Source organism: Chiloscyllium punctatum, chromosome 49 (assembly GCF_047496795.1).
Source record: "Chiloscyllium punctatum isolate Juve2018m chromosome 49, sChiPun1.3, whole genome shotgun sequence".
Taxonomy (NCBI): Eukaryota; Metazoa; Chordata; class Chondrichthyes; order Orectolobiformes; family Hemiscylliidae; genus Chiloscyllium; species Chiloscyllium punctatum.
In genome coordinates, this window is record NC_092787.1 from 60,877,887 (window position 1) to 60,905,875 (window position 27,989).

The 27,989-nt window shown below is 41.2% G+C and overlaps 1 protein-coding gene across 6 annotated transcripts in view; it reads left to right on the plus strand.

Annotated features, from left to right (window-relative positions):
- LOC140469243 (regulator of G-protein signaling 3-like) overlaps positions 1-27,989 on the plus strand; it is a 271,500-nt gene that overhangs the window by 215,996 nt on the left and 27,515 nt on the right. For all 6 annotated transcript variants that reach the window (XM_072565577.1, XM_072565579.1, XM_072565578.1 and 3 more), the window contains one exon: positions 15,590-16,249. In XM_072565577.1, the coding sequence (XP_072421678.1) occupies positions 15,590-16,249 (660 nt within the window). The remainder of the gene's footprint in view (positions 1-15,589; positions 16,250-27,989) is intronic.

Genomic DNA, 27,989 nt, shown 5'->3' on the forward strand with positions numbered 1-27,989 from the left:
GTTTTCTGCCTGTCCGTCCGAGGTAGTATTACCTGTATGGTAATTCGTAAATGACATTCGTTTTGCTGTTTACTCATATAGGGTTGTTTAGGTTCATCAGTAGTTCTTCATCTACCTAAAGGGCCCTATACCAACAACCAGCAAAACAAATGTCATTTACAAAATACCATGCAAGGACTGTAACAAACACTACATCAGAGAGACAGGCAGAAAACTAGCCACCAAAAGATATGACCCACTACCACTAATATCCTTATGTACAGACGAGGGGGGCACCACTTCAACTGGGACAGGCTAAACAAAGACATGGACAGGAATTCCTAGAGACCTAGCATTCAAACCAGAACTCCATCAATAAACACATCGATTTGGACCCCATTTACCAACTTCTGAGAAAAACAAACGGAAATGATATCACCAACCTTAAGAGACTGAGACACGCACATAGAAAGTGGGACAGAACGCCACACTTCACTGGAGGCTCAATGATGATGTTACCTAGCACGGTGACAAAACGTCTGAAAACAAACCTGCCAGCTCAGTGAGCAAACTTACAACCTGAACCTCAACATGAACTACAAATCTTCTCAAACATCCCAAGTAAGAAGTTGTAACTATGGTAGGATTATTGAAACTTTGATTTCCCCAACCACCTGCAACTTCTTAGATCGCTCAAAAAAGGCCACGTTGTACTTAAGGGCAAATATGTACAGCACAAGGTGATAGGCTGCGTATGGGTGTGGAGGTGAAATCCTATGAGATCTTGGATTGTCAATCATGGCAAGTAGGTGAGACTATTAAGGTCCCTGTGATTGTTTCTGCTTCACAGCATTGACTGTACTCAATGTATAATGACTAGTGATATGATCACTAGAGTGCTTATAACTAGGATTTGTATCCAACACAGTTGAACATTATATGTTTCATGTGCAGGATACTATTTTTAAAGATTACTTTCATCTGTGTCATAAGCATACCTAATAAATGCAATCGCACCTTAAAGGGCTCCACATCTTTTACAATGCTTCAGACAAAAACAAGACACTTAACTCAATCTGGGTGTCCATTTCCATTGCTTATTAATGATTTGCATGATATTTGCATCCGAGGGATGCAATGCAGTTCACACTTAGCATACTTTCCACCTATTCACTCCACCCTCCTTTCCAACCTATCACCTTCATCCCACCTTCATCTACCTATCGCACTGTCAGCTACCTTCCCCACCCCCAGTCCCCTCCCATTTATCTCTCAGCCCCCTAGACCCACAAGCCTCATTTCTGATGAAGGGCATATGTCCAAAATGTCAATTCTCCTGCCCTTCGGATGCTGCGTGACCAGCTGTGCTTTTCCAGCACCACACCCTCGACGCTGATCTCCAGCATCTGCAGTCCTCACTCACTTTGGAAAAAGTAACGTGTTCAGTGTAGTAATCAAAGGGCCTATCCTCCATACCTCCAGATTCCTTTCTTCCTTATAATTCATGTCCATCCTATCAGTTGTGACCTTCCATTTATATTCCCAACCAATGTCTTCATTCCCAATTTTATTCCGAGCTCCTATCCTACAATTTAGCCATGCCAATTTCCTCAACATTTTTAATCACATTATAACAACCCCTCCGCCCCCCCCAGCCTGACCTTCATTGAGCTGACCTCCAGGGCTGACAGTGGCCCTGCTCCCTGATTGACTTACAGGCAGCCCTGACTGGTAAATGACAGGGCCATTGTGCAGCTCCATGACTGACTTACAACCAGAACAAGGATTCAGAGTATTTGACATGAAGGATTGACCATGGCCCAGTTCCCTGACTACAGTGATTGGAACCCTGATCCTGACTGCCCCAAATGTCTGGCTGACCATGTCCAAACTCCTGGGTTAAGAACAGAAACTGCCCTTGACTTGCTGTGCCGGGACCTCTGCCTGAAGGTTGGCTCCCTTGCCTTGACCAAAGACTATGCCACTTAGAATTGGAGACATTTCCATTTGGCTGAAGGATGCTCGATGAGTTTGTCATATAAGCTACTGACATTATGTGGGTGTGACATTGAAGCAGCACAATTCCATATAGTAATATGTCCAGTCGTCTTGACTGATCACTGCTGGCAGCCATGACAAGCTGCCTAACTTTGTGCCTGTGATAAACAGCAAAGTGACACAAATCAGGTGGGTCTTTATGTTTTAAGTGAGGTAACAAGACACAAATAGAGTCATACAGCATGGAAGCAGACCCTTTGGTCCAACTTGTCCATGCCTTCCAGACATCCCAGTCTGACCTAATGCCATTTGCTAGCATTTGGCCCATATCCCTGTAAAGCCTCTGTTCATGCACCCATCCAGATGCCTTTTAAATGTTGTAGTTGTATCCACCTCCACTACTTCCTCTGGAAGCTCATTCCTTACAAGCACCACCTTCTGCATGAAAAACTGTCTCTCAGGTCCTTTGTTGATCGTTCCACCTCACCTTAATCTTATGCCTTCCAGTTTTGGACTCCTTAGGAAAAAGACCTTGGTTATTTGTCCTATCCATGACTTTATAAACCTCTATATGGTCACCTGTCGGCCTCTGACTCTCCAGGGAAATATTCAGCCTGTCCTGATAACTTAAACCCTCCAATCCTGACAATATTGATAAGGCAAAGCAGAGATGTGTGTCGGCACACAGTGATTGAGTGCTAAGATAGCAAGGGAGGGGCCCTAAAGTGCACCCTAGTCCAGTCTGATGTGGGTGCTGTCAGTGCATGCTAAATGTCCTGGCAGTAGCATTACAATGAAAAATGCTGGTGTGCTCCAGGGTGTAGTATTCAAGTGGAGATGAGCCATGATGATGTATGAGGTTGGTGCATGTCCAATGCCAAATTCCATGGACATGCTGCAGGTAGTTCTTGCGCATGGATCATAACCTACGATGTTAGGAACTGGTTTCCAAAATGGTGGCTTGGAGGAACAAACAGTAAGTTGGAGCTGTCAGGTATCTGCTCTGAGTTTCATGTCAGAAATTATTGCCATCTAGTTTCTATTCAACTTGAGGGAATAAAAAACCCTCTATCAATGAAATGAGACTAGATGGCATGCAAATACATTCAAGCAAGATTCTTGCTTTGTCCTTCGAAACCTGGTTGCAGAATCTGAATTCTTTTCTCCCTCAACATTGAGAATCTGAGTTTTATGATTTCATCTTTTTCCCATCTGACTCACTAATGCCCATGTCTTTCAGGGGCTCGGAAAATTACACCCATAGTATATGTTATTTTACTGCTTATCTACAGTAGGTGAATAATCTTGAGATGTGGGTTCAAATCATACAGCAGAATTGGGGAATTTGGGTACTTGTTCTGCTATAATGCAGTTTCATTAATGCAAATTTGCTGTAACACGATTGACGTATTGGGGACACTGTTTCTAAAGCGCGAACTTTTAAAGCATGCATTGTTCATAACGCAATTCCGGACCAGTTAGTTTAAATGGTGTCACTGTTAAGCGATTTTCTTATAACACCTGGATTGAATGAAAACAGAACTGCTGTGTTACAGCAGAATCGACTGTAATCTGACACAAATATTTGTAACAATAATGTTAGCCATGGAATAGGAAGTTTGTAAAAACTCTGGTTCACTCATGTAAATTATAATTGTGTATGTTATGGGTGCGTTCTCCATAGCAATGCCTCTATCAATCAGAATCTATTCACTAACCAATCTGCAGTTTCCTTTTGTACAGTATAAATATTGGTTTTCTCTTTAAATGTGTATTCTTGTGAATTGTCCTGATGAGTGCAAGATGAAAAGTTTCAATAAAGTGTCTTTTTCCAGCAATATTCATGTAGATTAGGGAAGGAAACTTGCCATTCCTTCCTGCTCTGACCTAAGGAGAAAGTGAGAACTGCAGATGCTGGAGATCAGAGCTGAAAATGTGTTGCTGGAAAAGTCCGGAGTCTCAGCAAAATGGTTGATTCTCAGCTACTTTCCCAAATGGCCTAGCAAGCCACTCTGTATCAAAACCATATTGTAAAGCTGTAATTCTAACGGACTGCAGAAATTGAAGACGATGGATGATGGATTACTAACATCATCTTGACAGCAAGTAGTTTTGGCAAAAATGTCCACCTGGCCAGCTGTGTACAAATCCAGTTAATGAATAAAGAGTGTAATTGTGCTGTAGGAATATATACTTGCATTAAACATGTTGAATTCATTATCTGTATTTGCAGTCCACCATTGCTGTCACTCTTATGCTTGATTCTGCACCAGTGAGCACTATTGCATGAAAGGATATTCTTATAATGCTTTTAGAATTGAATTTATTGTCACGTGTACCAAGGCAAAGTGAAAAGCTTTGTCTTGCGAGCAATACAGGCAGATCAGAGTTAAGTAGCATAGATAAATAAATAATAGGTAAACAGCAGCAAAAACAAAAGCACAGGTACAGGCGATTGTTAAGAGTTTGTGAGTCCATTCAATATTCTAACAGTAGAAACTGTTTTGAAACCATCTGGTACGTAGGAATTATCACCTGCAGCAGTAAGATGAAGTCCTTGCAGTTTTTGCCACAATACTGTGTAGAAACATTTTTAACATTAGGCCCATGTGCAGCTTAAATAAGGCAAATCATTCCAGTTTCTATGGAATGAGACTTCTTGCTTAGAGGTGGCACTGCAGAAAGCATAGGAGTTGAACTTCATTCCAAATGGTCACAACAGATGAAAATCAAACTTTAGGATCATTCCCTCTGTGACCACCTAGTCCAGACTTTCTTCGCTCTCAGCAGCTTTCCCAGTAATTGCAGAAAGTATAAATCTTGCCTATTTACTAATTCCCTCCTCAACATCCAAGGTGCTAAATGCACCTTCCAGGTGAAAGTGCGTTGCCTGCACTTCACTCCATCTTCTCTACTGTATTCTGTATTGTATTCTCTACTCCCATGTCATCTTGTCAACATTGAGGAAGCAAAGCACAGGTTGAGTGACAACTTTCCAAACACCTACTTTCTGTCTGTAAAAAAAGACCTGATTTTCCAATTGCCTGCTGCACTGTGCAATCTGGAAGAACAGCACCTTATTTTGCAGTTGGGAACTCTGCAGCCTTCTGAACTTAATATCAATTTCAGCAATTTTAGGGCTTGAGGCATTTTCTCCCGTGTCCTTACCCCAACCTCTCACATCAAACCTTGTCATCACATGGGCTGCTGTCACACATAACCTATTGTCAGTTAGTAATAGTCCCCTTTATTAGCTGTTCATTACCTCAGACTGACCTTTGCCCACTCCACCATCAATGGTTTTTCTTCTCTGTTTGGCCTCTATCTGCACTTATCGTTTACTCCTCCTCCTTCCTCCACTCCAACTTCTGCATAAATACCCACATTTTCCTCACTACCATCAGATCTGAAGTAGAGTCATTGGATCTGAAAGATTTACTCTGCTTTCTGTCCATCGATGCTGGCAGACTTGCTGAGATTTTTCAGCAATTTCTGATTTTGTTTCTGATTTCCAGCATTCACAGTTTATTCAGTTTTTTGTTCATGTTCTGAATTCTGGGTTTATGTCCAATGTGCTATTTTTGTCTGGTGAATGAGGATGCCCGTAAAACTTTCCTGGTATATCGGACTTAACCCATCAGTTGGCATAATTATGGCAACACGAGCATTCAACGTATGGAATATCACTTAATTTCTTCACACAACCATCCGAGGGAACAATATGACCTGATGGTCACAGCTATTATTGATTGCCAGTTTTTGTTTGTGTGTATCAGAATTTTTTGAACTCTTTAGTATTTTGCTAGATTATTATGCATGTGTAGGAGATTGCATTTTCCTCTGCAGATAGTATCTTAATCCTGGCTGTACTGGGTGCTTTTTTTTAACCCCAGAATGAATTATTTCTGTTGCATTTTGATCTTGATTCTTCATTATCCATCTTGGTAATTGTGCAGTAGGCTTGCCTTTTATAAAATCAAATCTGTTAATGAGCCTAATTATATATTTTTTTTCTCCAACGTGTTAAGTAAGGGAAAAGAGACATTAGGCAAAATTATTCAACCAATGGTCAATAAATCAAAAGCTTGATATGGAACCTGTCCTTTCATTGCATTTTATTAGTGAAGTGTACCAAATAGTAACACTCAAAACTGTCCCAGTAGTGGTACAGTCTAATAGTCTTCGAGGTTAAGGTAATTAATTAAGTTCTCCTGTGTTCCATGACTGAGGGAAATATGTAAATTATTTACTACTTCATTATTGTGTGTATGGAGTTGAAATTGCTGGCTTGTTTCATAACCCCACTTAAGTTAGTCAGTTTATGCTAGATGCACAAGTTTCCCAGAAGTCAGGACATTATTGAACACATGTTGTAACAAACACAATGTTGCATGTGTAAATGACCATTGAGTCTCCAAATCTGATGACCCTGTCTAAAGTCTGCATTGTCAATCTTAGAACCAGGACTATTACGCTTAATCATTTATTAGCATCATAGCGTTGACTTATTTGTGAGGGCATTAACAGCATAGGGTAGTATTGCACTCTGCCCTGTGGCTGGATTCATAGGTGAGTGGAGACCATAAAATTGAGAATAATGCCATGGACACCTTTTCTGGTATCTTGCCACTAATTAATGGCCACTTGACAGCCTCTTCCAGCCTTACCTGTACTTTTTCTGCAGCAAGTGGAGAGGAAGCCAGGTTTGAAGCCGAAAAGGTGTCATTGTTAAGGCTGTTGGCAGGAAAAGGGGTACCTTTTTGTTTGGGCATTTTGGACGCATTGGAGGTCCCTGTACATTCACTCTCCATATCTTATCTCCCATCTATTCACACCTCACACATCCCAGTCTGTCCACCTGAGTCACCACTCCATTGGACCCTCCTCACTGGGTCTAATGATGTAACCTCAACTTGGTACTTCATCTAGCTCCAGTGACCAGTTCCATTGTGTCCTTCTGCAGTCCCAACAGCAGCCACTGCTCCCAGTGGCACCAGTGGGAAGAGAGAGCTACTAGCCCTTCAATTGACTGGCACTGCTGTGAATTGAGACTTCTACCTTGACATGAACAGAAGTCTCACCCACAGCCAAGTAATGTCCCTCTGTACATTAAATGGCTTTATGGCAGGCCCCCACCACAGGGTGGATTTCTTGCTGGGTTGAGTTGTGGTGGAATTCCTAGCAACACACAAAATCTTGTCATTGAGATGTTGGCGCTATCAGATCTTCATCTGGATGACTTACGGCAAGGTAATTGGGAGCTATTGTAATTCATTAACTATATGCTAGGATTTTTGCCACCATGTAAATAATACCAGCTTGAATATTCTGCAACAAAATTAAGAAACAAATTTGTTTAGTCCATCAAATGTTATTTTGGAGTGTACTGACTTGTCATATTGAATAGTATGAACAGAAACAGCAATGAGATTTTTTTGGTGGAGTTAATTCAAGGTGTATGGACACTGGAAATACCATACTCTTCTTTATACCATGGGATCTTCGGATATGTACATGTGCTACGCTGGACCAAACCAGCGTAATATCTGTTTCATTACATCATAGTATTTTGCAGTCTCAGTCTAAATTTCATTGCCAATTCTTCATTGGAAATTTTTGAACCTTCCAATTTATAAATGTTCATCTACGTAAATTAAAACAAGCAGATGCACGTGTTAAAGACATAATAAATTTTGAGGTACATTTTGAATCCATGGAATATTTAAATAATGAATATTAATCAATGCTAAACTATTGATTCAAACTTAACAACAGTGCCAGAATCAATCATTTCAGCTCTGAAAACGTTAAGTTGGAAACATCACAGTACGATAATTAAGACAATACTGAAGGAATGCTTTTTGTTAAGTTATTCAGTGCGTCTAATAAGATAAATAATAACTGTTGCTAGTCCACCTGAGTATTATTCTTTAAATATGTATTTAAATATAGTATGTAAATCAACCCCTCCTGCTGTGCAATGATGTATTAGATATTTCCTTCAAGCTCATGGTAATGAAACTGCAGCAGACAAATACTTGGCAAGAACTTTAAAGGTTAGATTCAAAATCTCAAACAGGGCCATTCTGTCTGGGTAGCGAAGGCACATGTATTTGTTTTCTGTCTTGCATTGTTTTAAATTACATGAAATTAAATACATTTAATCACAGATCTTTTCAATGCAGCGTTGAGGGGAGAGGACAGAGATGAGCAGGCTTTAAAAATAGTGTAGCTGGCCAATTAGCTAGTTTTATGATGCCACTCTTGCCATCAGTGATTCTCCCTCAGGATTGGAAAGGCAGACTTTAGGAGCCTGTTCAAATTTTGAATGAATCTGATTTATTAGGTTGTCACCTTGTTAAGGGATAGTTGTAATTTTGGTGGAGGCAAATGGGTCGCAAGCTGGATGCAGCCTAGGGCACAAAGGTAATAATGTAGCTGCATGTTATTTATGATTGTACCAGGATATTAGGTAGGCCCGTGAAAGGAGATATGGTTGAGAGGTGCTCTCAGCCATTGGGTTATAGGTATACCGGATACAAGGAGAGTGGTCAGGCAATGCAGAGAGTCTTGACTCTCCAGGCTGAGGATTAATCTAAAAGATTGAATATTCTACCAGTGGGAAAATCTCATACATTCAAAGTCCTAAGTCCTGCTGGCCCATATGACTTGAATAGAATCTTCCATTCTCAGCCAATGATCACAGCTTGCCTCTGTAAATTCTGACATGCGAATACATCTGTGATATGTCTGTTAAGTCTGTTTTCCTATAATTCCTGAAGCTCTGCATCTATGTGCAGCTGATGATAGCTGTCTTCCATCATCCAAAGTGGGCTGCTCACAGCTAGCTCTATCTATCCTGTCCTGCTCACTAGTGCTTTATCACTCTATTTAAGCTTGTGAAAGAACTCACTTATGTGAGTATATTTGCACTATTGGAATGATGTCACAGTGCAGGGTCTGTTACCTTGGTTCTTTGGGATGTCCCCAATGCCATGATAGGACTGGGTATTCCGCCTCTATATTAGAACCTGAGAAGAAGGAAACCTTACAAATAGAAGCCCCTATGTGCTGTAGATTCCCAATGCAGCTGGGTCTGCAATGCATTTCACCCCTTCATCCACAGATAGCAACATCATCATATTTGCTCCAGATCTGCTCATCTCTCCTTGTGTGGATCGCTCTGTGGGATCACGTGAGCAGTTTTCATGCCTGCCTTCTCCACAGCAGTGGCAATGGAAAGGTAGGGTGGGCCTCCTCCAGTCAAAGCAGTTCAGGCAGCATCCAACGAGCAGCGAAATCAACGTTTCGGGCAAAAGCCCTTCATCAGGAATAAAGACAGTGAGCCTGAAGCATGGAGAGATAAGCGAGAGGAGGGTGGGGGTGGGGAGAGAGTAGCATAGAGTACAATGGGTGAGTGGGGGAGGAGATGAAGGTGATAGGTCAAGGAGGAGAGGGTGGAGTGGATAGGTGGAAAAGAAGATAGGCAGGTCGGACAAGTCAAGGAGGCAGTAACTGAGCTGGAAGTTTGAAACTAGGATGAGGTGGGAGGAAGGGGAAATGAGGAAGCTGTTGAAGTCCACATTGATGCCCTGGGGTTGAAGTGTTCCGAGGCGGAAGATGAGGCGTTCTTCTTCCAGGCGTCTGGTGGTGAGGGAGCGGCGGTGAAGGAGGCCCAGGACCTCCATGTCCTCGGCAGAGTGGGAGGGGGAATTGAAATGTTGGGCCACGGGGCGGTTTGGTTGATTGGTGCGGGTGTCTCGGAGATGTTCCCTAAAGCACTCTGCTAGGAGGCGCCCAGTCTCCCCAATATAGAGGAGACCGCATCGGGAGCAACGGATACAATAAATGATATTGGTGGATGTGCAGGTGAAACTTTGGATGTGGAAGGCTCCTTTAGGGCCTTGGATAGAGGTGAGGGAGGAGGTGTGGGCACAGGTTTTACAGTTCCTGCGGTGGCAGGGGAAAGTGCCAGAATGGGAGGGTGGGTCGTAGGGGGGTGTGGACCTGACCAGGTAGTCACGGAGGGAACGGTCTTTGCGGAAGGCGGAAAGGGGTGGGGAGGGAAATATATCCCTGGTGGTGGGGTCTTTTTGGAGGTGGCGGAAATGTCGGTGGATGATTTGGTTGATGCGAAGGTTTGTAGGGTGGAAGGTGAGCACCAGGGGCGTTCTGTCCTTGTTACGGTTGGAGGGGTGGGGTCTGAGGGCGGAGGTGCGGGATGTGGACGAGATGCGTTGGAGGGCATCTTTAACCACGTGGGAAGGGAAATTGCGGTCTCTAAAGAAGGAGGCCATCTGGTGTGTCCTATGGTGGAACTGGTCCTCCTGGGAGCAGATACGGCGGAGGCGGAGAAATTGGGAATACGGGATGGCATTTTTGCAAGAGATAGGGTGGGAAGAGGTGTAATCCAGGTAGCTATGGGAGTTAGTGGGTTTGTAAAAAATGTCAGTGTCAAGTCGGTCGTCACTAATGGAGATGGAGAGGTCCAGGAAGGGGAGCAAGGTGTCAGAGATAGTCCAGGTAAATTTAAGGTCAGGGTGGAATGTGTTGGTGAAATTGATGAATTGCTCAACCTCCTCGCGGGAGCACGAGGTGGCGCCAATGCAGTCATCAATGTAGCGGAGGAAGAGGTGGGGAGTGGTGCCGGTGTAATTACGGAAGATCAACTGTTCTACATAGCCAACAAAGAGACAGGCATAGCTGGGGCCCATACGTGTGCCCATGGCTACGCCCATGGAGGTCCTGGGCCTCCTTCACCGCCGCTCCCTCACCACCAGACGCCTGGAGGAAGAACGCCTCATCTTCTGCCTCGGAACACTTCAACCCCAGGGCATCAATGTGGACTTCAACAGCTTCCTCATTTCCCCTTCCCCCACCTCATCCTAGTTTCAAACTTCCAGCTCAGTTACTGCCTCCTTGACTTGTCCGACCTGCCTATCTTCTTTTCCACCTATCCACTCCACCCTCTCCTCCTTGACCTATCACCTTCATCTCCTCCCCCACTCACCCATTGTACTCTATGCTACTCTCTCCCCACCCCCATCCTCCTCTAGCTTATCTCTCCATGCTTCAGGCTCATTGCCTTTATTCCTGATGAAGGGCTTTTGCCCGAAACGTTGATTTCGCTGCTCGTTGGATGCTGCCTGAACTGCTGTGCTCTTCCAGCACCACTAATCCAGTATTTGATTTTCAGCATCTGCAGTCATTGTTTTTACCTCCTCCAGTCAAAGCCTAATTCCAACATTGTATGTCCCTTTTTCATGCAAGGTCAAAAGAGAAAGATGGGGTTGAAACAATGCTGGTCTTTCTGAACAATTCCAATGACTAATACGCATGAAGGAGCATGTCTCAGCTTGGCAAGTCCACAACAATTACTAGGATTATGAGCCATGTCTAATCATAAAGTACTCTGGGCACACGTTACTCATATGTTCAGGAACAGCATGTATCTTTCGGTACCTTGGTGGAAGTTAATTACCCAGAAGCCTTGCACTCATTGTTCCTCAATGAAGAAGGTCATTGAAACTTTCATGGCACTGGTGTCAATACCTTTGGACCACAGTTTTGCTGCTGACTGTTTCAGATAGCTCCAACTATGTTAATCACTCCCTCACAGCCCCTAAAGAGGACTTTGAAGTCTATCAGTAGAGAATTGAGGGGAAGCACTGCCCTGGCTTGGCTAAGCCTCTTCCAAATGGCAGCTATGGTAATAGCTGCATGATGCCCTTCAGCCCACACTTGCAGAGTCTCACATTCACATCTGCCAATTGACTGTTCAATCCATTCTTCCACTAATTAGCAGCTCCACCTCCAGAAAAATCACAGTTTGTGACTGGTTCCCAGCTCCATCTCTTGGCAGAATTTGAATCAATCTTCGCTGTACTCGCTACTTGCAGCAAATTTGAAAACCTCCAGCAGCACATTTTTAAACTTTCCTTGATAATTGCAAACTTTAATTCCTGGTAGAGTTGCAGTTATTCATCCTGGTACCCTTTCCATGATTCTCATTTCTTTCATGAGATTAGATTCCCTCCAGTGTGGAAACAGGCCCTTCGGCCCAACTAGTCCACACCGACCCTCCGAAGAGTGACCCTCCCAAACCCATTTCCCCTCTAACAAATGCACCTAACACTGTGGGCAATTAGTAAGGCCCATTCACCTGAATTGCACATCTTTTGGACTGTGGGTGGAAACCAGAGCACCCAGAGGAAACCCACGCAGACACTGGGAGAATTTGCAAACTCCACACAGTCACCCGAGGGTGGGATCGAACCTGGGACCCTGGTGCTGTGAGGCAGCAGTACTAACCACTGAGCCACCATGCCGTTCATGGTGTGCCTAGGACTGTTACCAACATTCAAGGTGGATTAACCAAGATTCATTCAAATTGAGGATAATTTTTTTTATTTTATGCTAAATTCCATATATGTATAATTTGAATTTCTCTCCATCATTAAGGTGCAACTTAAAACCAAACTTTTGACATTAGTTAAATTAAGGAAAATGTGGAAAGTGCACACCTTTAATTTGAGGTTTTTAATGAAACAAAGATCAACAAAACAATCTGTCCCCACCACACTATTGGGCACAGTGGGTATACTTTTATCTGCTCAGGGAGGATAGGCTTGGAGCAGTAAGGAATTGTGTTCTGCTTACATCAATTAAATGTTAATTGAATGTTAACCATGTGTTCACTTGATAAAACACTGTTCTCTTTCTCTTAAAATTATGATGGTATCTCCATTCTACTACCTGATACAGGTATCTCACTGGACATCACAGTATCCAGAAATCTAAATTCACACTTCCACCCACCAGGGGTGCCTGTAGTTTAACCTGACATACAAGCTTCCTATTCAGAGGCAAGAACGATAATAAAGAACCAAGGCTGTCTGTTTTCATAAGCCCATTGCTATAAACAAACAACAAATTCTAGAACTACACAGTTTTGATTTGAGGTTATGATAGGTGTGGTAGATCTACAAAATGGAGCACACACCATCCCCTTTGCCCTGCTAACCAAAACATTACCAGCAGAGTTTAGCTGAAAATATGATGTTGACAGTAGTGTCAGAACATACATTGTAATTATCTCATTTTTGATAATTTTATTGCAAATTAAAAATATAGAATTCACAAGATGCTAGTTTATCAATTGTATGACTTTATGCACTGTCAGATGATACACTACAGTGATGATGTCATGAGCACATCAGTTTAAGGTGTCCTGCCATACTGACCATAAAGACACAAATTAAGAACCGTAGCAGTTTAAGGAATTTTATTTGATAAATGGCCTGACAAAACTGCTATTTTTTTGGCAGGAAAAGAAGTTAACTGATTCGCTCGTAGAAGGTAATCATACAGATTACCTTCTATAACTACAGCTGCCTCCATTCCACAGTAAGCTGCATTTTACCAACTCTCTGGGGACAAGCTAGAAAATTAAATGGCAGGCAAGACAGTTGTCAAAGAGAGGAGGTTGTTTGGAGTGTTCATCAAGTTCCTACAATGTTGCCAGAAATGAAATACATGGAGGGTTACCTATCTACCTAGAGACCAATCAATCCATTTCAGGGTATCTTTCCACCGACAGTGGTATTTTAACAGTGACACATGACCCCTCCATGACATGGGATGCCCTCCAGATGAATCCTGTCAGCCTTCCTGTGCCATCATGGTTGGGGGTGGCTGCTATTTGGGCACTATGATTCACTGAGTGAATGACAGCTGCCTCCATGGCTGCTTCTCTCCTTGTTTTCAACAATCTCTCCCATCATCACTGTACTCCCCTCCCCTGATAAGGTCTTCCTGACTGGTCCTCACGCTCCAAGAACCTGCTTATCCAGTTGGGAGAGGGGCATGTTTTCATAGTATCATCTCTCCTTGAGACCGTCCTAGTAGTAGCTGGTTCTCCTAATGGCACTGCTGAATTGCTGGATTTGCTGGCAACTTCTGGGGATAGGTGCCCATCCTTAAAGGAACAGAGGGCCTGATGACAGCTGGTTAGGTGAAGGCAGATTTGCCCATGGCTGTTGAGCCTGTCATCACTGCTTCATTCACATCAATGTAGTTAACTCAGTATCTCCAGAGCATCCCATGATGGATTTCAAGTTGTGTCCTACCAGTGATGTCATTCCCAAACATAAGTTTAGTATAAACATTTGAATTCTGTACTGAAACAGAGTCAATGCTCAAAGGGCCAAATTTAACTTTGAGGTAAAATCTGAAAGCAAGTTGCTTGGTATCTCAGAAGATCTTGATTTTTGACAATAATATGCACTTCTGGGATTATGGATCCTGCTTTTGAATTTCAAGTTTTAACATTAAAAATCCCAACTGTCACAACTTTGCAGGGTCCAGTTTTTCATAGGAATCTAAGCTAAGTTTTATCATATAAATGTATGAAATTTATATTTTTTTGTCATAATGTGTATCTGCAGCAACCCACCGTCAACAAATTCCTGATTCACAAACTAAAACTGCCTCAATCTTGACTCTGGATCCTATAGTCTGGGGTTTATTTAGATTTGAAAGAAAAATAAGTTGAGATCATTTCATTCAAACAAAGCTTAGTTCTGTAATCTAATCATTATTAGGTTTTGAATTTTTAGATGTTGATGAACCTGCATTTAAAGTACTTCAGTTTTTAAAAGCTGAATATCTGAGATTAGAAAGTTGGTTAGCATATTAATGGAGGAGGATGTAACACATTCCAAGGTGTTTCTCGTGCACTATTTTAGCAGAGGTGTTAACGTATTTAGAATGAACTGTTTTGTTCATATAGAAAGTGGACAAACTAGGCTTTGCAAAATGTAAGTAAGGTAAATCATTAAACGTTATTGGTTGTGTGTTGCTAACCAGATCATTGCCTAATTATATATCAGTTCCCACTGAAATGACCAATACAAAAGTCATTGATACAAGATTGATGTGGAGCAAGTGTGAAGTATTAACAGACCCATTGATTTAAAAATCATATTTGGCACATATTAATGTAACCCTGCTTGGGAAAGTGCAGTGATTTGATCAGCTGGCTAATTATGAACCAACCATCCACGCCCCAACCAACCTCTCTTTCCACCCACCTCCCCCCTGCGCCCCAAAAAATTTCCTTTGGAATTAATGGATATATACTTATCATTGGATGTGTGCATCACATTCCACCTGATGGCTAAAGTTAAAATTAGCATTCTAAAGTCTGCATTTCTGAATTTATTCACTTTTGTATAATATGTAATATATCTGTCAATCAGGCTGAGTTCCTATTGAGACACGACAAGTACAAATGCTCATGTCACAGAATTAAAACTTTGACGTGCAGGGGAACCCGGACTTTCAGGTTTCCGTCGGAAACTGTATTCCCTGTTTATGAAACCAGCCATTGTAAATACTTGGGTGTTTGAATTTTTGCTTATAACTTCAGTCAACATCACTAATTTTTTTATTATTAGCACTGAGAACAGATTTATCTTCTGTAAATGTAAGTAAAAAAAATAAGTTTTATAATTGAACATGTAATTGATATATCAATGAATTCTTCCCCATTTCAGATTAAACCACGATAATTTAGATCAATGTATTCCATTTTTTTTTCCCCTCTGAATAGATGCTTGACCCAAAATCAGATGAACAGTCGAAAATGCTGTCTGAGGAACAGCTTCCAATTAGTAGTGCCCAGCTAACTGGTAAAGAAAATGGTGAAAATGAGAACATCTCGGAAAAAGAACAAGTTCCTGAAGGAGAAAATGATTCTGTAGAAGGGGTGAAAGAAAATATTGAAAATCCAAGTGCCATAGAGTCACAGAATCCTCGAATGCCATTCAATATACCTGAGGTCAGACTTGACAGAAGCTTCAGCCAAAGTGCAGATGAACTACCAATGTTACAGATCAGTGGTGATGATAATGAGGAGGAGGAGGAGGAGGAAGATGATGATGATGATGATGATGATAGTGATGATTGTTATTTGGACAGTTGCACTTCTAAACGACGGAGTATGATTGAAACATCAGATTGTGAGAAACATAGTACACTTTCTGTTCAGAACTCACTACGACGTCGAACCCATAGTGAGGGCAGCCTTCAGCAGGAAGCTAAGGCACAATGTTTTAAATCTGACAATGCACTCAACTGTGTAGGGTGTGATGGTCAGAAGGCAAAGACCAACTGGGCTCCTCCCTCTCCAACAACTCTCAAAAAGGAGCTAGCTATTATGAAAGATGGTGGTTCTATGCATCAATTGTGCCTCATCTTCTCTGGGCGTAAAGTGAGTACTCATTTCTTTTTATTTCTCAGTTCAACTGCTGATCTTACTTACTAGTAAAAACATTTGCATGTGTATTTGTTTATATAGAGGGACTAAAAAAGGGAAGAAATTCTAACGCTTATGCTACAATATGGTGTTCACCAGAAGTCATCATTGGCCCCCTACACAATAGGGTGGAGCCTAAAGGAAGAAATAATGGGAAGTTGTCAGAAAGGAACAGTAACAATCACGGGAGATTTTAATCTACATATAGACTAAAAAGTCAGATGGGAAAACTTATTTGGATGAGTTCATCAAATGTTTTTGATACAGTTTCTTAGGACAACACATTCTGGAGCTGACCAGAGAATAAGCTATGCTAGACCTGGTATTGTGTAATGAGATAGGGTTAGTAAATGTTCTCATGGTGAAAAAAGCCTCTAGCTAGCCGCAACTATGATAAGATTGAAGTTTGCATTTAGGAAGAGGAGAGTTTTTTAAAAAATCTAAATAAGGGGCAGCTATGAGATCAGACGGTACTAAAGTGATCTTGCAAATTAGATTAAAGCATAGGTCAATAGAGATGTATTGTCAGATGCTTAAAGATAGAATAAACAGAATAGATACTTTCCAACATGTAAGAAAAAAATCCAATAGACAGATCCATTATCTGTGGTTAACTAGAAGGGTTAAAGACTGTATCAAACGTAAAGAAAAGACAATGACACAAAGACAGGTGGTCAAATGATTGACCAGGATATAGAAAAAAGTAGAGTAAATAAATAGGAGGGAAAAATAGAGTACTGGATAAAGCTATCCAAAAAGCTAGATAGTAAGTGTTTCTATAAATAATTTTTTATGCAAAAGTGAGTGGGGAATTGAGAATGGAAAATAAAAAGATGGCTGCTGAATTAAATAGTTAGTTTGCATCAGTTTTTAGAGCTCAGAATGTGCATAATGTCTAAGAATCAGCTATAAATCAGATCAGGGAAAGAAATGAGGCACTCAGAAAAATTATTATCACCAGAAATGTAATACTGAGTAAATTCTTGGAGTTGTGGGCTGTCAAGCTTTGAAGTCCTGAATCAAAATGGTTTTATAAAAGGGAAATCATACTTAACCAATGTTTTTGTAGTTCTTAGGGTAAGTAATATAGTGTTGATCAAGGGGAAGCATTGGATGTACTGTAGTTAGACTTCCCAGAATTCAGTTGATACAGTGCTATGTCAAAGGTTATTGTGGAAAATAAAGTCTCAGTATAGTAAGTAACATATTGGTCTTGATAGAACATTTGCTGGCTAACAGGAAGCAAAAATTTGGATGTAATGAGTGGTTTGCTGCAGGGATTGATGTTGGGACTTCAACTCTTAACAATTTATATAAATTATTTGGATGTAGGAACAGAAGGTATAATTGGCAAATTTGTTGACACAGAGAAAGAAAAGAATATCTTCTGAAAATGATACAAAGACTCAAAATATAAATATAGATGAGTTAAGTAAATGAACAAAGATCTGACAAATGAAGTAAAACATGAAAAACTTTCCATTGTGGTAAGAGGAATAAAGAAAAGGAGGTGTATTACCTAAATGGTGAGAGATTGCAGAGCTCTGAAATGCAGAGATATCTTGGGTGTCTCAGTGCATGACTTGCAAAAGGCTAGTACTCAGATACAGCAAGTAAATAGGAAAAGTAATAGAATATTATCATTTATTATGAGGGGAATTGAATACAAACGTAGGGAGTGTTATGCCTTCACTTATAAATTGCACTAGAAAGGCTGAGGTTTTGGAGGTTGTTTTCATTAGAGAGAAGGCGGTTAAGAGGTGACTTAATAGAGGCATACAAGATGTTAAGAGGATTAGATAGGGTGGGCAGTGAGAGCCTTTTTCCTCGGATGGTGATGGCTAGCATGAGGGAACAGAGCTTTAAATTGGGGGGGTAATAAATATAGGACCGATGTTAGAGGTAGGTTCTTTACTCAGAGTAGTAAAGGTGTGGAATGCCCTGCCTGCAACCATAGTAGACTCGTCAGCTTTCAGGACATTTAAATGGTCATTGGATAAACAAATGGACGATAACAGAGTAATGTTGGATTGATGGGCTTCAGATTGGTGTCACGGAGAGGTGCAACATCGAGGGCTGAAGGGCCTGTACTGCGATCTATTGGTCTGTTTTATCTCCATTAATATCGCAAGAAATGCATTTCTGATAGAACGAACCCCAACTTCCTACCATCTGCATATTTCTGACAGGTAGATGATACATTTACAATCATTGAAACTGCAGGTATTTGTAAGGATTTCTTTTCATACATTAGTATAATTCATACCATACGCACATTTGCATCTGAAATGGAGCACTCTGATGCTTTTCCTTTCCTCAACGTGCTGGTTGATACATCAGCTTTGCAGTGTTATCTACCTTAAGCCCACATGTGGTAGTCAACATACATGCACTCAAAAATTGGCCTTATCAATAACTTGTAACTACTTGCTCATCCTTTTAAGCTTGAAGCAAAAATATGGCTCACCAAATTTATCCTGTGGGATAGTGGGTATTCTGAACTGATTATTGTTTGTTGTGTATTGTACTGACTCACAAATGGACCCATAGGCTGCCACTTTTGGAACGGAGAAGCATCTGGTCTATTGCACATAACTCTGGAAAGATATAGTGCCAAAAAAGAAATAAAACAACAGGTTAAGCAAGTCATTCATGCAGTTATACAGTGGTGACAAGACTGGTATTTTCAAATCTATCAGCAAAGTTGCTCAGTTGGTTGGATGACTGGTTAGCATTGAAACAGCATGGATTCAACTTCTACATCAACTAATGTTACTATACAAGACTTTCTCATCTGCTCCCCTTGTTTGAGGCATGGTGATGCTCAGGCTAAACCGCCACCGTTGTTCCTGTCTAACGAGAGAGGACTGGTCTATGGTCTGATAGGACTATAGTGACTTTCTACAATTCACAAATGTCTCTATCATAGAAGGGAACATTACAGCACAGTACAGGCCTTTCAGCCCTCGATGTTGCGCTGACCTGTGAAACCAATCCTGAGGCCCATCTAACCTACACTGTTCCGTTATCATCCATATGTTAATTCAATGACCATTTCAATGCCCTTAAAGTTGGCGAGTCTACTACTGTTGCAAGCAGGCTGTTCTATGCCCCTACTACTGTCTGAGTAACGAAACTACCTCTGACATCTGACCTATATCTATCGCCCCTCAGTTTAAAGCTATGTCTCCTCATTCTAGCCATCACCATCTGTGGAAAAAGGCTCTCACTGTCCACCCTATCTAATACTCTTAGCATCTTGTATGCCTGTATTAAGTCACCTCTTAACCTCTTTCTCTATAATAAAAACAGCCTCAAATCCCTCAGCCTTTCCTCATAAGACCTTACTTCCCTACCAGGCAACATTCTCTGCACCCTTTCCAATGCTCCCACATCCTTCCTATAATGTGGTGACCAGAACTACGCAATACTCCAAGTGCGGCCTCACCTGAGTTTTGTACAGGTGCAACATGACCCCATGGCTCCAAAACTCAATCCCTCTACCAATAAAACCTAACACACTGTACACTTTCTTAATAACCCTATCAACCTGTGTGGCAACTTTCAAGGATCAATGCATGTGGACACCAAGATTTCTCTGCTCATCCACACTACCAAGAATCTTACCATTCGGCCAGTACTCTGCATTCGTTACTCCTTCCAAAGTGAATCACCTCATATTTGTCCGCATTGAAATCATTTGCCACTTCTGCAGCTTATTTATGTCCTTCTGTAACCTGCAACATCCTTTTCGCACTGTCCACAACGCCACCGATTTTAGTGTCCTCTGCAAATTTACTAATCCATCCTTCTATGCCCTCATCGAGGCCATTTATAGAATTGACAAACAGCAGTGGCCCCAAAATGGATCCTTGCAGTACACCACTAGTTACTGAATTCCAGAATGAACATTTCCCATCAACCACCACCCTCTGTCGTCTTTCAGCTAGCTAATATCTGATCCAAATCACTAATTCATCCTCGATCCATGTGCCTGTATTTTCTGCAATAGCCTACCGTAGAGAACCTTATAAAATGCTTTACTGAAATCCATATACACCACATCAACCGCTTTACCCTCCTCCACCTGTTTGGTCACCTTCTCAGGGAACTCATTAAGGTTTGTGAGGCACGATCTACCCTTCACAAAACTGTGTTGACTATCCCTCATCAAATTATTCGTTTCTAGATGATTATAAAGCATATCTCTTATCCTTTCCAAAACTCTGCCCAAAACAGAAGTAAGGCTCATTGGTCTATAATTACCAGGATTGTCTCTACTCTCCTTCTGAAAGAGTTGCTAAACTATATTTTATCCCTATTTATGAGCAGTTTTTATTTTGATGGCATTTGTTAAGGGAATACTGTTTGACAAAATACTGGGAGATGTCTTCATCTTCTTTAAGCAATACCATGAGATCTTTAACATTCACCAGGTTGGACAGACAGGACTTTGGTTTATAATTCCTTTGAGGCAAAGTATCTCCAAGTGTGACGTGGCCTTGGTCGTTAATGATTATGTCATTCCAGTTTATGTGCTTATAAAACTAAATCTGCTACCATCACAAGACATAATTACACGAAGAGATAAATTTGTTTATGGTCCTATAATCCTGCCCAACTAGCTACCTGACAAAGGAGTGGCGCTCTGAAAACTTGTTCATCCAAATAAACCTGTCAGACTATAACCAGGTGTTGTGTGATTTTTAACTTTGTCCGCCCCAATCCAACGCCGGCATCTCTGCATTAAGTCAACCTGCCATAGTCACAGGAACAAGGAAGTCCTTTGTTTTAGTTACTTGCACTGTTTTTTTTTCTTTCATTAGAATTTTAGAAAGTGTTCAAAAGTTTATAGTTTACCTTAAAAATTCACGGTTATTTTCAAAGGAATACATTTAGACCTAAAAATGCCTTTACTATGTTGTCAGTCCTCAGTGCTGATCTATCACTGGACAGAATTTTTACATTGTGAATGATTTTACTGTCAATCACACAATATTTTGCTGTGTTAATGTATGTTCTGTTCCAAACTGTAATATACAAATGATCAAGGAACAAGAATTGGCCTCTCAGTCCTTTGTATGTATCTTAAGCTACTGATACAAATTTCTTGTTTTGTGCTCACCAGGCAGCAGCCATTCCCAAACAGTGTCTTTGTTAAAGTGCCTATAAAATAGCACAAAATGAAATGTTTTGATCAGTAGCATACATATCAAATATGATATTGTTTTGACTTGGGATGGGGTTTTGTGACTCATGATGAAAGGACCTGTTCATGATTTCATTTCAATGCAAACCTCTCGCTTTTCACAACAAACAACAAAATACATTTGCATGCACTATTTGTAATTGCACAGATGCTTCCAGACCTGCTGAGTTTCAGCAGCAATTCCTGTTTTTGCTTCAGATCTCCAGCAAACATCATTATTTGTTTTATTTTAGCAATGGACTGGTTGTTGTATGTCAGTATAGCTTTTGTACTTGGTACTCATTACAATCTATGGACTAGCTGATGTGGTTCCTTGATTTCATTGCTTCAGGTACATCCGTTAGCATCTGTCCTCTAGACTCCTCAGTGAGAATTATTTTATTCCCTTTGAGCAATGTGCCATCTTGGGCCGTTAATTCTAAGTGTGAGTTGTATCTTTCTGAGCAATTCATTTGATTTGAGCAAGGCACTTATCTGTTCCATTCAATATCTACTGAGTTGATGACTTCCAGGGTTGCTGACATGAGCTGCTGTTTCGTATTGAATCTTGAGGATTTCTTTGTCATAGCATTCTCTACTTTCTTCATCAGGACGTTGCTCTTGACAACCTCTGCATCCCTTGCTTGCATGTTGTGTCCATAAAAACGCAGCAACGTTCTTTGAAAACATATGGAAAATGTTTTGAAATAGTTTGTGATAAAAATGTTTACAAGCAAAGACAATAATCAGATATTCTTCCTCAATCTGAGCATACGCTATTTCATTTGTGTTAATGCCTGGAATGCAAATACAATTAGTTATCCTTGCAACATTAGAGTTGCTCTAAGTCTGTTCACTCTGTCATCCCATTACAGGCTGACTTTATCATTTACAATGTAGATTTCAGCACTGCTGTTGACATCACTAGTTGTTTAACTTCTGTGAACGGTACATCTTTTGTTCTGTGCTCCACATTACACATCTTTGGCATGAGTATACGTAATGGTTCAAATTGGGCAAAATGTTTCTGAACAGTTGACAAATCCGTTAAGGTTTTGTACTATTGTTGCATTGCTGCTGCACCTATTACATTTTTGGAATCTGGGTAAAGACATTTTGTTATCAATGTGTTTGATTTCAGGGATATTTAAGTGTAAATTTCCCTTATTCAGCTTCAGGTTCATCTGATAGGTTCTGTGCAGTGGTCTCACTGAGTTTTCTTTGTGGTCAAAAATGGCTTCTTCCATATCCTGTTTCCATATTCACAATGTAGTAGGTTATCCACTATAGCTTCCATTCAAGGGACATCGGTATTTCTAGTTGTCTATGTTGATGTACTTCTGGAGCCTTAGATATGTCAAATAGCATATGCGTGCCTGAAGGGTGTCCAGACTGTAATTGCTGATGTTTTCGTTCAGCTTCACTTGCCTGTGAGCATCTGGAGTAGTGAGGAATTGGGCCATTTGGCCCATTGGGTCTGCCCTGCCATTCAGTCTTGGCTGATAAGATTTAGATCCTTTTGGTTGATGGATGCACTCAACCTTCCAGGTTGTTTCACTGTTACCGTGCTGCCAGTGGATTCTCTAGGAGTTCTCATTTCCCTGATTACTCACTTGCATTCCAGCTCTTCTGTCTTGTCTTTCAATTTGTAAAGCTAGAACTTTCTTCACTAGATGCTGAATTAATCTTGCATCTCAACTGCTTCAGAATATTCTCCTGGAAGATATTCTAACCCTGTAAAAACATCATTGCACTCCTCTGGGGTCTGTTCAGCCAATAGTATAGTGTGAATCATCACAGATCACTTTTGCCATATCGAGGGTTACCAGTCCAAGCTTTAGAGATGCTTCACCTAAAGTGAGTGGCTGTTGCCTGCTGTCTATAATCTGGACTCAAGATGCTTATTCAGTTATTGTAGTGAGTTTGCAGAGTCAACTGCCCTCACAGCAGTAGTGTGCCAACATATTATCTCAATCTTACTTTCAGGATTTTTGGATTGGTATGTTAAACCATTTCACACAGGTCTGTGAAGGTCATGATGTAGCCAGGTGCACAAGTGTCTTTCTGACACTTGATATCAATCTCATGTTTTCCATCTGCCATCCTCATTCCAATGATCACAAACCGCATTCATCTAAAACCAGCCTGTTGCATGGTGCGAACTGAAACATCAACATCTTCAGATGATACCTCTTCAGTAGTCCTCTGTAATTACTTAATGTGCTTCCTTCTTGCCTTACATTTGTGTGTAAATTCCTCTTCTTGTGGTGAGAGCACTGCTTTCCTCATGCCAGGCATGTTTTCTCCTTTGCATTATGTTCTCCAAAGTATTTGTAACTTGTTCTTTATCTGTAATTGTTCTGCTCTTTGGGCCTGGATTATCTATCAGCATAATGCAATATCTTGGAGAAAGTGAGGACTGCAGATGCTGGAGATCAGAGGTGAAAAGTTTGGCACTGAAAAAGCACAGCAGGTCAGGCAGCATCCAATGAGCAGGAGAATTGACGTTTTGGGCATAAATCCTTTTTCAGAAATACAATATCTGCAGTGTTCTGCAATGGATATGTTCTCACTGTTGATTGGCAAACTCAGTGCTGTGCACATGTCAGTTGCTTCTTGAGAAAACATTTCTCTTTTCTCAGGGAGAGGAACACACTCAGCTCATGGACTGAGCCAGGCTGCATCTCCAGGTGCTTCGCTTGCTTTCATAACCCTCACAGTATCCCTGCCTTCTATTGGCTTGCCTTTCCATTTTGCACTTTTCCCTCTCAGATAGTGGAACCAGACTGTGTTTCTGCTGTCTTGCCATGACATTTAACGCGCGCACACAGCCAGGAAGTTTGCCATGATTGCCAGCAGACCTCTGTCAAATCAAGTAGGATAGCCTTCACTCTGGGGAATCCCAGCACTGTAAGTCAAGGGCAGCCTTCTACACTAGTACTGTCCTCCCTTTACCTGAGGCGTGGTGACCCTCAGGATAAACCACCAATAGTAATCTCTCTCTGATAGAGCAGTCCTTTTTAGATGGGCACTGACAGAATCAGAAAATGCTGGTGAAATTCAGGAATTGGCAGCATTGGTGAAGTAAATTAATGTTTCAAGTCCAATATAACTCTGGATGTTTCCAGGTCTGCTGTGCTTCTCCAGTACCTCTTATTTCAGCTTTTCAGCATCTGCACTTTTCAGATTTTAAATTGCACTGACAAACTTGCACCACTAGATGGGGACTGGAACTTGAGTTCAGGAAGGAATGATGCCAGGAGAAAAATCGCCAGGACCTGTAAGAGAGTGGGAGGCAAGGATGTGTGGCAGAGGTTGGGATTGGGAGGTGTGGGTGCAGGTGCTGAGCGGAGGAGATGTCAGGTAGCAAGGGTGGGAAGCAACACCACAGTTGGGTGGCAAAGCTCAAATGGCAAGGGAGAAGCAAAGCTCAGGAGCCACCATCAGAAGAAAGACAGTAGAGAAGGTTAGGGCCAGAAATCAGGACAGGAAGCAAAGCTGAGGACCCCAGTTAAACAAAAGAGAGAGAGAGAGAGAGGGGGGGTGTGAGTAGAGCACTGAGAAAAGGTCATCTGACCAAGTAATCCACAAAACAAAAAATCGGCCAATGTTAAAGTGAAACTGACAACATGAAATGATTAAATGATACTATTTTATTAACAATGTTAAAATGAAACAACATGAAGTGAGTCAATTACCACATAAGGAAAATCCTAGAATGTTCTGTGCAGAGAGAGAGAGAAGGGGGCAGAGAGAAAGTGTATCAAATTAAATACTAATGGATTTTGCAACCAGTGATTATTGAATATACAATGAAAAATTAAATTTTAACTCCTGTTTCAAAAATTCATAGGACTTGTTTTCTAGTTCTTTCATAATCTTGTATGCTTAATGAACTGCCTTCAGTATTCAAACATGTTCAACTGTGTTGCAAAAATGATAGAGAATCAATATGATGCACTCAGGATAGTAGATACCCCACAATAGTGCACATATCACTGTTGCAAAGTTTTATTTGTGTAAATTGATATGGTGAGCCATATGGAAACTCTACTGTTGAAGCTTAAGCCCCAAAACCACAAGGTTGCCTGTGCCATTTCAGCAACTTCCTTTCAGCCCACATACAGAATGATACATTGGAAGGTTTGATAAAGAAGTCAACATCTGATTCACCAATGGTCAAAACACAAATGTTGAAGCAAGATGCTGTGAAGTGAATTCCATTTTGTTAATGAAAGTTGTCTTTTGCTGTTTGTTGCATCCATGAGGCTGCTGTTTTGCACAGATATCTGTTAGCACTCGTTTACACCATACTGTAGGATGTATAGTTCTATTTATGCTCATTAGTTGAGGTCACAAGGATTGTCTGCCACAGCCTACACATTTTTAATCCTCCCACAGAACCAATCATATTTTCCACCCAGCATTCTACTTTTTCATTGTTACTCTTTCTGCTATGGTATTTTGCTGCTATTTCGAACTATTCTTCATTTATTGTATTGTACTTCGTATCATTTGTACTTTGTATTGCCCCTTCCCTTTTAAATTTTTCACATTTGTTTTTACAAAATGACCTTTCACAAAATTATTGGTTATGAAAACATTAATTGAATAAACAAGCAATGATATTTTGGTCAAATATAAAACCAGGATAGCATGTGGGGGCGGGGGGGATTAAATTTGTAACTTTCTACATTGGCATAAAATTGCCAATGCAGGACTGTCTCTGTTCAATTTAGAAAACACGGGGTGGAATCTCATGGGAAATATGTGAAAAATGTGGAAGAATCACAAGAGAAGTACAGTGAGGTCTTTCTCAACATCAGGAGTGATTAGTTGCATTTTCCAACAGAGTTTCAAACATTGAGCCAAGATTCTTGGCTTATTAATATGCAGCTTCCTTTTCTTCCCTGCCATGAAGGAACTAGACGTGACTATTTCTGATATGAAAGTCAGAGCAGGGATCTGGTGACTCCAGCTCACCTTTCAATCTCCAGAATTTCATCATGGACCAGCACCAGCATCTTGGCAGGTTCCAGAGGCAGAATTCATGCACATCCCGTGTCCATAGACTTTGGTGTTGGAGATTTGCCACCTTGGGATCATCATGGCATCTTCAATTCATGTGAACCATACTGCTGCACAGCAATGCCAGCAGCTATCATTGTAATGAATTGATCCATGCTTCCTCTCAGAGCTGCTGACTACTTCTGTTTGCACTCACTCGCTCTTGAGTCTACCTGGATACTAACAGCTTCTCTTACTTGCCTTTTTGTTTTGCATTTTTCCACCTCAACCAAAGCTATCACCTTCATTATGTAGCAGTCTTGCTTGCCTTTTAGCACAGGCACCATGCTGTTAAGCTTTCCTTGGTTGTCAGGAGTTTTCAGTCATTTCAAGAGAAATACCTTACAGTCAGGGAAGTAAGTCCAGGGCAGCCTCTAATGCCTGTCCCAGGCATTTGGCATAAGTGGTCAGATGCTTGGGGTAATATCGGGCAGAATCCTAAACTCATAAAAGATGAGGAACTGAATGACGGTCAACCTACTCTTTGTGCCATATTGTGAGCGCTTTCTTCTGGAGAGAGAGAAAGGGAGACAAAAGTGGGTCACATCGCTGTTAATGTTGATGCAAGTTGGAGAAAGGTGATAAGAAGATGTCTGGATAGAGTGAGTAGGAATTGCAAAGGCCATGCAGGATTAGCAGTGTGGAGTTGGAAGATGAGACCAAGTGACAGAAGATGTTGCATATAATAGTGCAAGTGAGCCTTAGTAAGGGGTGGATACAGCAGAGAGAACATAGTGGCACGTAACCGTGATGAAGTGGGGAAGGCCTTTGACATGCTTATACTATTGGGCATTCCATCAAATGGCTGAGCCTGACTAAGTTGGCAAGGCCTAGTGTCATTGCCTTCTCTGCTAGTCCTGGGAAAGAAGGATGGCATTCCTCTGCACCAGTGCATTCACCAAGATGTCCAGGTGTCTACGCAAAGCAGTGTGCCAATTTCCCATTATCTGGCAAGTTCAAGGCTAATGTCATGAACTGAGCAGGGCTGCTCCAGACTGATAGTGTGTGTATAGATGTGGAATAGCATCTTAAAGAGAGCCTTAGTGCCAGTGATGTCAGTCCAGTGATATCTGGGCAGTAGTGAGTTCTTGTGAGAATCAAGCTTTCAGATGGAAGGAGCAGGGTAGGTAATTGATGAAGTGAGTTTGGGATGATAATGTGAGAAAGCCTAGTAGCCTTGTAAAGAAAAACACTCCATGAAACTCAAAGAATTGTAACTCAGCCAAACAATTTAATATTCAGCCCTCAATTTTTATGTTCCAGGAACTTGAAAATAGCATAACTCTGTAATGGGTACCAAATCATCACGTCAAATATCTACCTAAGTGGCAACTAGAAAAGCTACCCCTCGTGATTATAGTTTGTATCCTCATCTCTTGTACTGTTTTGAATTCTCAAGAGGATGAAAATATAGATGAGTGATCTTGAGAACTCGCTCTG